This window comes from Microcebus murinus, chromosome 9, assembly GCF_040939455.1.
Source record: "Microcebus murinus isolate Inina chromosome 9, M.murinus_Inina_mat1.0, whole genome shotgun sequence".
Lineage (NCBI taxonomy): Eukaryota > Metazoa > Chordata > Mammalia > Primates > Cheirogaleidae > Microcebus > Microcebus murinus.
In genome coordinates this window covers 76,764,105-76,778,130 of record NC_134112.1, presented here as the reverse complement: position 1 = coordinate 76,778,130, position 14,026 = coordinate 76,764,105, and the positions used below count along the sequence as shown (strand labels likewise).

At 33.8% G+C, this 14,026-nt stretch overlaps 1 protein-coding gene across 1 annotated transcript in view; it reads left to right on the top strand.

The window, feature by feature from the left end:
* WASL (WASP like actin nucleation promoting factor) overlaps positions 1-14,026 on the top strand; it is a 71,894-nt gene that overhangs the window by 46,887 nt on the left and 10,981 nt on the right. The window contains exons 6-9 of the mRNA XM_012762069.2: positions 5,832-6,000; positions 7,040-7,082; positions 8,069-8,222; positions 13,433-13,953. Coding sequence (XP_012617523.1) covers positions 5,832-6,000; positions 7,040-7,082; positions 8,069-8,222; positions 13,433-13,953 — 887 coding nt within the window. The remainder of the gene's footprint in view (positions 1-5,831; positions 6,001-7,039; positions 7,083-8,068; positions 8,223-13,432; positions 13,954-14,026) is intronic.

Genomic DNA, 14,026 nt, shown 5'->3' with positions numbered 1-14,026 from the left:
GGCTCAGGCGATCCTCTGCCTCGGGCTCCTGAGTAACTGGAACTACAGGTGTGCTACACCATGCCCAGCTAATTTTTTCTGTTTTTGGTAGAAATGGGGTCTTGGTCTTGTTTATCTTGAACTCCTGACCTCAAGGGTTCCTCCCACCTTAGCCTTCCGAATGCTAGGATTACAGGCGTGAGCCACCGCACCCAGCCCCAAGTTCTAAATCTGTGACAACTATTGGGGATTGTTGGGGTTTGTTTCTTATATATTGCCTGCTAATTTTGTCCTTAAGTTTGTTTTCCCGACATAAAAAAAATGGAGAGGTTTTTTTTTTTTAAAGTAGTGTCATTAAAGGACAAAATTATGCAGCACATATTGAAAATACTTGTATATTTATTTATTTATAAAATCTACATATAGTATGGCATTACTATATTACATACAAAATAAAAAATGGAAGTTTTAATATTTTTTCCTACATTGCAGTCGATTCATTATCTTATTCTCCCCCACTATGTGGAGACCACTGTTTTGGAGGCAGCATTACTGCATTTGGTGTACTACCACTAGGTGGCAGTGGGCACCTTAACCATGTCTTGCAGTATCCACAGAGTTGCCTTTTCTCAGATGCTTATTTAGGTTATCAGTTTACCAGACCTTTTCAAATTACAATTATTAAAAGGAAAATTTATGTAGAATTTACATATATTCCTAAAATGTAATTCAGTGTCTTCCTCACTAACTCCTTCAGTTTCTTTATTGGTCAGTCTCATATTTTAGCTTATTTGCTTTCCAATGATATGTTCTCAGCTTCATGACTGCTTGACATCAGAGGCCTCTGGGCCACCTGTTTCTCAACTATTTTACCTTGGTGAGAGTTCTCTGCTTTTTATTTAATTGATGGAAAACTTGAATTCTTTTAGATTTAAAAATAACTAGAAATGTCAGTTCATAAGAATATTTAAAAACCTTTTCCTGTGACAGTTGTCCTTAATCAGAAGGAGATAATTTATCATTTGTTTTTTGAAAAATAAGGAAAATAGCCCCCTTCTTTTTCAGGAAGGCTGAAACACCTACCAGGGTAGGTGGTAGGTGTTCTTAGGATGAATGTAATTTCATAAATGGAATAATTAAACTTTACTAGAAATGACTCAAGAGTACATATCTGTTACCAGATCTTTCATAAACTTTACACTGTTACAAAACGATTCTTTGCCTTAAACATGTTATCACTTTTTTTAGTGTGTCATTTTTTTTTTTTTTTTTTTTGAGACTGAGTCTCGCTTTGTTGGCCAGGCTAGAGTGAGTGCCGTGGCGTCAGCCTAGCTCACAGCAACCTCAAACTCCTGGGCTCAAGCAATCCTGCTGCCTCAGCCTCCCGAGTAGCTGGGACTACAGGCATTCGCCACCATGCCCGGCTAATTTTTTGTATATATATTTTTAGTTGGCCAATTAATTTCTTTCTATTTATAGTAGAGACGGGGTCTCGCTCTTGCTCAGGCTGGTTTCGAACTCCTGACCTCGAGCAATCCTCCCGCCTCGGCCTCCCAGAGAGCTAGGATTACAGGCGTGAGCCACCGCGCCCGGCCTAGTGTGTCATTTTTTAAATAGATATTTAATTACGCTTTAGAATACCATTTTAAACTTATTTCCTAAAGTATTCAAAATCTTTAATAACGATTGTCAACAGAAATAACCAAGAAACTAATCTCTTGGATGTGTAGAAAATCTTTTTTTTTTCTAAATTCTGAAAGTTGTTAGTAAATATTTATTGAGTGATGAATTGTTGAACTACAAACTGAGCGAACTGATAAATTGTTAAAGAAATAATATATTAAGACATTTGTAAAGTTAGCATCGTCAATCACTTTGTAGTTTGACTTTTGTGTAAAAGGTAGAATAGTTAATAGAAAGGGTAAGGGGCTAGGAACCAAGATACTCAAGTTCACCTTTGCCTCTGATTGTAAACTTCAGGCATCTCTGTAATCTAGATTTTCCTATGTAAACTTATTTAAAAAATGTTTTAACTAGTACTAATGGAATTTGTCTGTAATGATTCTACAGAGGTAATGCCAAGGCTTTGTAAACTGCATGGCAGATACATAACAATATATCTATGCCTGATTTTTGGGGAGAGGGAAGAATAGAAACATGGTCAGCTACAATAGAATTAAACACTGTTATTCGTTATGCATACCACTTCTTGTTTTGTTACTCTTCTCTTCATTCTTGAACCTTCTTCAGAGATAGCTGAATTACTTTCTCTAGTAAGTTATAAATCAGGCTTACAAGAACCTTAACTTACTTTTCAGAAAAGAACTGTCTAGGTTGGATAATTTAAACCATTAAATTTAATCCAACTCTTGTTTTCATTTATATCACCCATAGTATAATATAGATTGCTTTTGTATAAGCTAAAGCAGCTTTTTGGTTTTGTTTTTTACTGGTGAATATGTCTTATTGTTCCCTTATAGTTACTAAACACCTGTTTCAGGAAAGGGTGGTATAAATATAGTGCTTAATTCTGATACTTCTAAATCTATCTTAAGTTAATTCTTAAATTTTATTAGATGTAAAGATAAGAGAGTCAGTAGTAATTTATAACATCTTATTGTGGATGCTGTTGCTGATACTGACTAGTAAAGATAAGTTGTAAGGGCAGAGAGGTCAGAAAGGGAAATACGAAGTAAAAATAAGTCACTAGGTCAGTCTGTGAAGGTATGAGTGTGACCCCAGTTCAACCTCTAACCCTTCAATTCTGGAATTTCTCAATAAATCCTTTATTTTGTGAAACTATAGTAAATGCTAAAATCTGATAATTGAACAAATTTGAAAAATTAAAGTTATAAATCTCCTATTGATTTAGTCAACCCTTCAGATCATTCTGTGCTATCTAGTTATTTTCAGATTATTCCTTGACACTGAAAGAGCTTCTAGTGATTTTTTCCATATTATTCACTAGCTTCCATTTTTTCCAAGAATTATTTTTTCCCAATATCAGCAACTTCCTATGGATTTTTAAATGAAATTGTAAATAAAACATTTAGCTCTTTTGCATACTATATTTATATGTAAATAGGCTTTCAGTATTAAGGGAAAAAGCTGAATTTCGGTGATATTGAAAATATTCATCTTTCCAGATTCTGTACCTGTCTGGTAAGGTGACACATGGCTTTCATGAATTTGTTTTAGCTCTGTTTCATCTTTAATAGTAGAGTTGAGAGAAAATTTATATAAAATTTACATATATAGGTAAACACTTTTCTTTCAGATAACTTTAATGATAGGATATATTTGATTTTTATTTATTTATTTCATCATATTATGGAGGTACAAATATTGTTAGGGTTACAAATATTGCCCCTGCCCCCCTACCCTCCCCCTATGTGTCCAGTCCCCCGGTGGTGTGCATCACACACGTTATGGAAGCATACACCCCTTTCCTCCTCCCCCCTACCGCCTGCCCACCACCCGATAAAAAGTTTTGTTTTGATTTTTTTTGACATTTTTGTTACATTGTATATCTTTGCCTCTCCCTAAGAAGGGTTAGAGTTATGCCCTTCCCCTCCAAAATACTCGCCACCTCCCTAAGATTAGGTCCCCCCCACCCCACATTTGATATTTTTAACATAATTGAAGAATTACAGTCTAATTGGCATTTAATAATCACCTAATATATATTAACTTATAACTTTGTAAGGTTTGTAGTTGCCATTCTGTGATTGTGTTGGGGATCTCCAAGATCATCTCCATGGTTGGTGATTCACCATAAGTACCCACAGGACTCAGTATATGGTTGTACTCATTGCAAAGATTTATTATAGTGAAAAGATTTAAAACACAATCAGCAAAGGGAAAGACACATGGGATGAATTTCATGGGAGACCACACATAAGCTTCTCCCAGTATAGTCACAGAGGATATGTTTAAATCCTCCAGTAATGGCCAGGCGCGGTGGCTCACGCCTGTAATCCTAGCACTCTGGGAGGCCGAGGCGGGCGGATTGCTCAAGGTCAGGAGTTCAAAACCAGCCTGAGCGAGACCCCATCTCTACCATTAAAAAAAAAATAGAAAGAAATTAATTGGCCAACTAATATATATATATATAAAAATCAGCCGAGCATGGTGGCTCGTGCCTGTAGCCCCAGCTACTCGGGAGGCTGAGGCAGGAGGATCGCTTGAGCCCAGGAGTTTGAGGTTGCTGTGAGCTAGGCTGACGCCATGGCACTCACTCTAGCCTAGGCAATAAAGCGAGATTCTGTCTCAAAAAAAAAAAAAAAAAATCCTCCAGTAATGAATTGTGACAACATGTGAAATGTGTTTAAAGGAAAAGCTCATTGAGACTTAGTGCCAAGAGTTTTTATTAGGGGCTAGTCATGTCAGTATCCTTTGCTTAGCACATACCAAGATTCCAGACTCCCAGAAGGAAAGCAGGTGTTCTGTGTAAACCACATTGTTAGCACAAACAATTTAGGGGACAGTGAGCCTACTTTATTAAGGAATGGTAGGAACCCTTTGAAATCCAAGTTCCCAGATACCAGCTAAGGACCAACCTTGCAAGTAGGTCTAAGAAGAACAATCTTAAGCTTGCTGTGTGTTAACTCTTAATAATAGTATCAATATTTTATAAATTTTGAAAGTTGTCATTAATGTAATCACCTCAGAGGAATTTGATCTGATAGGAGTTTTTTTCAGAGAATCATAATATTAAAATGGGGTCTCTAAGGAACATGTGTTGTCCTTTAGTTAAATTTATAAGAGTTTTAAGTTGAATACTTTGCATTCAGACTTTCATGCTTTTAAGATCAAGAATATTTCTGTGATTTATAAGACAAGTTTTGTGCTACATTTAGTGTCACTTCTGAAGATGCTATTTATTGATATTAGCTGAAAGTGCCTGAGATATTTTTACTATTTTTTCGTTTTTCTTTTTATTTTTTTATTTATTTATTTTTTTTTTTGAGACAGAGTCTCGCTTTGTTGCACAGGCTAGAGTGAGTGCCGTGGCGTCAGCCTAGCTCACAGCAACCTCAAACTCCTGGGCTCAAGCAATCCTGCTGCCTCAGCCTCCCGAGTAGCTGGGACTACAGACATGCGCCACCACGCCCGGCTAATTTTTTTTATATATATATATTAGTTGGCCAATTAATTTCTTTCTATTTATAGTAGAGACGGGGTCTTGCTCTTGCTCAGGCTGGTTTCGAACTCCTGACCTCGAGCAATCCGCCCGCCTCGGCCTCCCAGAGTGCTAGGATTACAGGCTTGAGCCACCGCGCCCGGCCTATTTTTACTATTGATCCTTGCAGAAGGTGAATGTTTTAATAATTTTTCCATTTTAAGTTTTTGAACTTAAAAAACTCTGTACTTCTCATAGTCAGGGTTTATTTGTACTGATGTGAAAAATATTACTGGACTTAAATATGACAATTTTGGGGAAAATGGTAGTAAAAATTTTCTAAGTACTTTTTCCTCATGGACTAATAGTTGAAACAGAATTAGGACTAGATTTTTTTGTTAAATTTAAAACAAAGTAGATGCTTCTTTTATTAATACTTTCTTATCCTTATTGTTGTATGATATATACACTTGACCAATGAGCACTGTGTTGAGTATGAGTCTATTATAGTTAAAATTTAAGAGATCAGACCAATGAAATGGAAATTGTAGTTGAAAGTTCATATTCTTTATGAGATTTAATGTTATAAAAATACAAGTTTGCTTTGAAATAATGCATTTATGCTAGTGTGTTTAAGAATTTATTAGAGGTTTTTGAAATTCAGGCAATACTTTATTATTTACAAACAAAGTTTAGGTTTAAATTAAACTTACTGTGGCTTTATTTGTAGGTCCTAATCTGCCCATGGCTACAGTTGACATAAAAAATCCAGAAATCACAACAAATAGATTTTACAGTCCACAAGTCAACAACATCTCTCATACCAAAGAAAAGAAGAAAGGAAAAGCTAAAAAGAAGAGATTAACCAAGGCAGATATTGGAACACCAAGCAATTTCCAGTGAGACAGTTCTTTTGTTGTTCTTATCTTTACTTTTGATGTATTCGTTGCTGCTCTTGACTTGTTAGAAAATTTATTTTGTTTTCTTTTTGGGAGGGTGCTTACATTCATCACTTGTATATATTTTTAACCGTGGACTTTGTTAGAGTTTTTGGTTATTTTTAAAAAGGGAAATGGCTCAGTAGATGTTCTTTTAATCTTACATTTTATTTACTCTTCTACCCATCAGAAGAGAAAAATTAAAGTTGTTTCTTCAACTAATTATTGGGCAAAAATGATTTCTTCAATTTATAAATAATATTTGGAAATTGCCTAGAGGCAGTAAAAACCTTTAGTATTGGCCGGGCGCTGTGGCTCACGCCTGTAATCCTAGCTCTTGGGAGGCCGAGGCGGGCGGATTGCTCAAGGTCAGAAGTTCAAAACCAGCCTGAGCAAGAGCGAGACCCCGTCTCTACTATAAATAGAAAGAAATTAATTGGCCAACTGATATATATATATAAAAAAAAAAAATTAGCCGGGCATGGTGGCGCATGCCTGTAGTCCCAGCTACTCGGGAGGCTGAGGCAGAAGGATCACTCAAGCCCAGGAGATTGAGGTTGCTGTGAGCTAGGCTGACGCCACGGTACTCACTCTAGCCTGGACAACAAAGTGAGACTCTGTCTCAAAAAAAAAAAACAAAAAAAAAAAAACCTTTAGTATTTATATAACATATTTCAAGCATCATTTTATTAGCTCATTATAAAACTCCTATCCTTTCAAATATAAAATATTTGTATTCTTCTTCTAATTTGACTTTTAAGGAAATAGATGTTCAGAGAGAGTACACAAAAATGTTTAGATTGCATTAGTAGCAGAGCCAGGCCTGGAATCCTGGTCTCCTGACTCCTTGTATATAGTTTTTCCTAGAATATGGTTATGTCTATGAAAACTATTAGTTCCAGTTAAAAATTCAAAGCCAAATGTTTATTGGATTTCACATATGTTATGGTTTTAATGCCCATTATTTTATTTTTCCGTATTTTTCTATTTTCTCTTTTAGGCACATTGGACATGTTGGTTGGGATCCAAATACAGGCTTTGATGTAAGTATATTTTCAAGCCATGTATATTATTACTCGAAATATGTGGGAATGTTTTAACCTATCTTTAAATTTTTATATTTATTCATTTTTATGGATTTTAGAGTCTATATGAATGTACTTGTGTTTTAGGTATGTATACCACTGAAGTTTGAAACCATAGTATTACTCATGGCTAAGTCTCTAAAGACAAATTTTTTGAATCCCTTGGCTTTACATACTATATAAGTAAAAATCCTTATGCTTTGAAAGTCAAGGGAAGAAAGTCATGTCTGCCAAGTGATAATTTGGGGGGAATATATACCAAATTACTGGAAAGTAGTATAATCAAATTCTGAATATTCAGTTGTTGAATTATCTAGATCTGTTCATTCTCCTATCCTTTTTGGCAATTTCATTTATTATTTTTTAGCACTATGAGCAAGGTAGGTGAAACTGCTGGTAAAAATCAGGGTTTGGCTAAACTGTTTTGAAGAGAAATATTATTTTGATTGGGGTCAAAAATTCTTTGGGTTATTTTTATTATAACTGCACTTTTAATTCCACAAACATATTGAGTGCCATTTTGTTAGGCACTGTACAAAGTGCTTGGGATTATAGGGAGGTCCTTGCCCTCAGATTTTCTAATCGATTTACTTTTTGTGTGTTTTTTCATGATTATGCATAAACTTATTTAGGACAAGCTGAAATAAGTAAGCATTGGAGATGTCTAAATCATGAATAGGTTAGGAGAAATTTCAATGAAATGTCCTCTTTCTGAAGACAGGAAATGAAAAAGAAATAGGATAAAATAGAAAATCTATTCTTTTTATCTGTTCAGTTTTTTAATGAGAAAGTTTAGTTAGCACATAAATAATATAGCCATGTTAAAGGTTTATAAACTTAAAATAATTTCATAAGATATAGCTGAGAATTAATTTTTATCATGCTTATTTTTAGAAAATTGGGATAGATTTTTTTATAGTTAGCAGTTATTTTATCTGTTGTAGCTGAATAATTTGGATCCAGAATTGAAGAATCTTTTTGATATGTGTGGAATCTCAGAGGCACAACTTAAAGACAGAGAAACATCAAAAGTTATATATGACTTTATTGAAAAAACAGGAGGTGTTGAAGCTGTTAAAAATGAACTACGAAGGCAAGGTAACTTATTTTTATTTAGGCATTTTGGTCTGTTTTTCTTTTAAATCTTTTGAGGTCAGTTTAATGGAAGATAGCTACATATATTCACATGAACCTTTCTTTGAGCAGAATGTTTGAATTTATGGACATGTTATATGGCCCATCATACTATGTCTTACATTATTTTCATATAACTAAAAAAACTTGGCAAGGTTTTGTTTTATTATTAAAAATTCTTTTATTAAATTCATGAAAATTCATACAAAATCTTCCAGATATACTATTTTAGAATAAGAAATTATAGTTGTCTAAATGTTTTACTTAATGAATCCTAGAAACCACCATTAAATTTTTATTATAATTCAGAAGTAACAATTTAAATATAATCACTCTGTAATTAGTAATGCAAACATTTTCCTAATATAAATACTGTAACTTTCTGTTAATTTTGAAATACAAATTGTTTTTCTTGGATAAAGTCTAAAATTTCTTTTTAGTACCTGAGAGCACAATTTGCAACCTTTTAAGATCTGATAATTTATTAAAGCACCTTGCATTTTAGTTGTGTCTTAACAATTATCATATTACAATGCAGATAAAATAACTCAGTTTTCTAATAATAGTCATGCCTTTGCCACCTTTTAATTTGGGATTCCTTTCTTTTCTTGTTCCTAGATTTTGCATACTCATAATACGAAGTGTGGCAGAGTAAAACTTTCAGTTAAAGCATTCTTCTGAAGATTTTAACTGTCATTTTAAATTAGATATTTGGCTTGCCTGTCTATTTCACTGCCAGTGTTCAGTCAGTCTTTGATTGATTGATTCATTCATTCACTTATTCCCATATTCAGTAAACATTATAATGCCAGCACCAGTCTCAGGATATTTAAATGTAAAGATAAGGTTTCTGCCTTCAGAAATTTTATAGTCTAGCATGGAAACAGATATGTAAAGCAAATATAATGTCATAATTACTATTGTGGATACACAGTTCTTTGGAAACTAGCATGATGCTAATTTATTTTTACTTTGCAAAAAATTGCATTTCCAAATTCTGTGGATTTTTTAAAAACACACCTTGGGCGCAGTAGTACCATTGTTTCTAAATGTTCCCAGGCCATCATACTTACTGTTAGGGTGTAGATGATAGCAGGTCTTGAGAACTTTTCTGTGTTCCTTGACTTTCTTTTTCTCCACTGTTACACCTCCCTACACCTTATACTACCAGGTTTAAGGTGCTCAGGGTCTCTCAGCTTTCTGAATTTATAAGTTTATAAATTACTCTTGAACATTATTGGACCATGCATACTGCTGCCCTGTCACCTGAATAAACTAAGAGTTGACCATATTAACTTGATTAGTTTTTATTTTTATTTTTATTTTTTTTTTATTTCAGCATATTATGGGGGTACAGATTTTAAGGTTTCAATAAATGCCCATTCCTCCCTTCCCCCCGCAAGTCTGAGTCTCCAGCATGACCATCCCCCAGATGGTGCACATCTCACTCATTATAACTTTATTATTATTGCTTTTTGTTTTACCTGTTTTTAAAACATTAAATTAGGCAAGGTCTTTCCTTAGTTGAATTACCTAAAACAAGCCAAAAAAGACACAGGTATTAAAAAACATACTTTGGGAACAAAGGATAAGGTCTGAAAAATTATTACTGTATTCAAGAACCTAACTCTTAGTATGGAACCTTTTAGATGCCAAAGAATGATTTTTCATAAGACAATTTTTTAAAAAAAGGATTAGTAGAAAGGTAAATTAACAATTTGTTAAGGAAATGTTTCCCAGGCAGAGCACATAATGTAAATTAATACTAAACTATGAAAAAATAAATTAGAAAGGGAGAAGTTGATGAAGTTGTTTTAGAAATGGCTTTATAAAACCTACTGAGTCAAATCTCTTGACACTTACTTTGTAAAATCACGTGATCAGGCGTATAAAAAGGTAATAGACTTGTGATTTTCAACATTTCTTTTTGTGTGCGTGACATTGTTTGAAGTCCATTAACTCATAGTGATCTGTTCTGTAGGTCCACCACAATGGAGTGGTATGTATGTTAGACATTATTTGACCCAGTGCTCTAAATTGTGCATGCTGTGATATGTTGATTTTCAAAGCAACTAAAGCTCCTGCCTCCAAACTATATCCTGCCTCCAACTATATCCAACTATATCCTGCCTCCAAATCTAACTTCCAGTGAGGTTTTGTACCCTGCACTTAAACTAATGTTTTGGGCATATAGATGCTAAAATAAAAGAAAACTAATTTTTATATGAGCCAGAGCTTAAACTTTGTAATTTAGAGAATTTCATTGAAATTTTGTGGATTAAAAAAAAAAACAACTCTTTTTGCCCACAGCACCTCTGTTGTTTTGATTAATACTAATTATATTTATTATTTTTAGTGATTGCTTTTGACACTTGACATTTTTTCGGTAACCTGTATAAAATAAGTTTACATTTATACATTAATTTGGGTTGGGGAGGGGGGAACTTAACGTAAGTAAACACGCAGTTCTACACATGGCTATTCAGGGAGTTGCCAGTATTTCCATAAATTTTAATTTGTGTCAAGTAAAATTTTTCTGTTTGTTTTATCTTGATGAGAGAGTACATGAGAGTAGTTCTTTAATGTTTCTTGAATTCTGTAATACTGCATTTTTTAAAGTATAAGTTAATGTTATTTTATAATTTCTTCTTATAATTCCTGTAACTTTCTAGAGAGTTATTTCATATATACCAGTACTCTTAATATTAATATTGATCTGAAATAATACTTATTTTTAAGTATATCAACCTTTTTTAATAGTATGCCATCAAGAAAGGCTTTTTTCTATAAGCTCCATTCTTTCCTCCTTTTAACTAAACTTTGATAATAGCAGCTTTTATTATAACTTTTGTTTCATGCTTTTTACTTTGTTTTTTAAAAATCTAAAAAATACTATTGTAATTCTGATTCTGGTGTTTGTGGTGACTTATTCGTTTTGAAAATAGACTATGAGAAGTCTGTAGACTACAGACTTTCTCATAGTGGTGTGTGGTGTCTGCCTAGCAGACATTTTTGTGCATGTAAACCTAATTAACATCATTACATCTGTCCTTTCCTCTCCTGTTTTAATTCATTCACATTTTTACCTTGGGATATAGCATATCTTTTGCATACTTTCTTTTTAGTGTACTTATAATGTAGACTGTAAAAATTGAAAGTTGGTAATAGATCATTTCCTCAAGAAAATACAAAGACATTTGCTGTCACTTTTCAAGATAATAGAAACCCTGAACTTGTGCTACACTCAAACTGGATGCAGCTGATAATTTATTCATTATAAATTAAGGCTTTTCCTTTTCTTGAGCAAAGATTTAGTGTTATTTGAATGGTGTTAGTGAAAATACAAATTAATTCAATAAATTTACTTACTGCAAGCTCAAGAGAACATTAGTTTTTTATATGTAAAACTCATACAAAAAATGATGAATCCAAAGTTCTTAGTGAAACCCCAAGAAATGATTATCTAAATACCATGTGAAATAGGATAGGCTGACTCCTTTTCCTCTTGAATAACATGATCAAATCATAAAAATGTCAGTCTAGACAAATATCATTGATATTTGAAATACAAAACTAAAACTTATTAAAATGAAATTTTGTATATGCTTGAAAGCTTTAATAGACCATATCATTTAGGGAGTATACATAATACATATATGTCATATCATCCCTTTTTCCTCTTTGATTGCAAAATATCTTAGAAAAGGAGTTTGTTTATAGCTAGTTTTAAGTCTCCTTCTTGTGAGTCCATTTATAAAATTGGGTGAATTTCAGTTGCAACACCCAGACTTCCACTGTACCTTTGGAGTATATCATAGGAGCATGCCACTGCAGTAGCCTATGTTTTAGTGGGAAAACTCTCCTGCTTTCAGCTTTATATGGTTTCCAGTTTGAAAATTTTATATACCAGGATACAATAGCTATGTGAGTATTAGCTTTTCTGCATGTTTCATCCAATGCATATAATTACATTTGATAAATTTTTCTAGCATGATTCCCATGTTCGTCATAGGTGAAATCATAAGACACTATTTTATTCCCTTTGAAGTGAGGAGTTTTTTCCTCTCTTGTGTTGTTGCATTATTGAGCAGATGTTCTTTGTAATTAAGATAGATATTTATAGTTGAATAGGTTGGGTAGGACTATCCATGGATATCATATTATACTTTGTATCAGTAAATACAAATAGCTGTTATGGATTCTAGGATTTCTCTACTCCTAAAAATATTAATTTTTCTGTTTTTTAAATGAATGGAGAAATAATGAAGTATTGTATTACATGAGTTTGTATATACTGTTAGTAAAACCATGAAATATAATAAATTTTAGTATTTTAATGTTTTAGTCATATTCTCCAATATAGTTTAATGTTGGTCTACTTTGAGTTTGATTTACTATTATATCTTACATTTTCACTTGTTGAATAAGAATACAAATATCATTACTACTAGAATAATGGTAATTTTTTATTAATAACTTTAATTTTATACTTCATAGAAGTTCTCAGTTAATAATCAGTTCATATCTCCTGAATAAGTGATTGAACATTTCAGGTAGGCAGCCAACCTCTCATAATGCCATAACTAGAATTGTAGGCTATCTTTTAGAAATATATGACATTATACTGTAAAATAAAAGTACAAATATAAATTAGATGACAAAGGCTTACATTTTAAAAGAAAAGCATTGTATTTGGGTTTTAGCTCAAATTAATGTTAATAAATTCTAATATGTTATGCCACACTATATAGTTCTGAATGTGAATTTTGTTTAAAAAAAACCTGTATATACTTGATTCTTTAAATAGGGAAAGTATTCATTAATTTTTATTAAAATGTAAAGTAATGCTTATTAATCAGAGTGTTTAGTTTCATTGATATGATTTTGTTATTATTATATAAAGTAGAAAAGGGTTTATTCTTCCTTACCTTCAGAACTGGTTCTGATTCCTAAAAACTAAATTCTGTTGTTGTAGCCAATATTTTTCAAGAGACAAAAGAAAGGTGATCTTTAAGCTGAGAATTCCCAAATAAAATTGAAAAGTAAATGCAAAGATGAGGCCCTTTTTTCTTGGTATTATTTCATTTTCATACTTGTTAAAGTGAGTTGCTTTTCAATATGATGATTATGGGGGGAAAAAAGCATGCTTTTCCTTTTTTCTGTTTTCATTTCAGCACCACCACCTCCACCACCGTCAAGGGGAGGGCCTCCTCCTCCTCCTCCCCCTCCACATAGCTCAGGGCCTCCTCCGCCTCCTGCCAGAGGAAGAGGTGCTCCTCCCCCACCACCCTCAAGAGCTCCCACAGCTGCACCTCCACCACCGCCTCCTTCCAGGCCTGGTGGAGGAGTCCCTCCACCGCCGCCAAATAGGATGTACCCTCCTCCACCTCCAGCTCTTCCCTCCTCAGCACCTTCAGGGCCTCCACCACCACCTCCACCTCTATCAGTGGCAGGGTCAGTGGCACCACCCCCACCGCCTCCACCTCCTCCTCCACCTGGGCCGCCGCCTCCTCCTGGCCTCCCTTCTGATGGGGACCATCAAGTTCCAACTCCTGCAGGAAGCAAAGCAGCTCTTTTAGATCAAATTAGAGAGGGTGCTCAACTAAAAAAAGTGGAACAGAACAGTCGACCAGTGTCCTGCTCTGGACGGGATGCGCTTTTAGACCAGATACGACAGGGTATTCAACTAAAATCTGTAAGTAATCTGTTCTTTTCATTTTAGATCATCTGTCATAATGGTATTTTAAAGTAATTTATAAGACATTTTG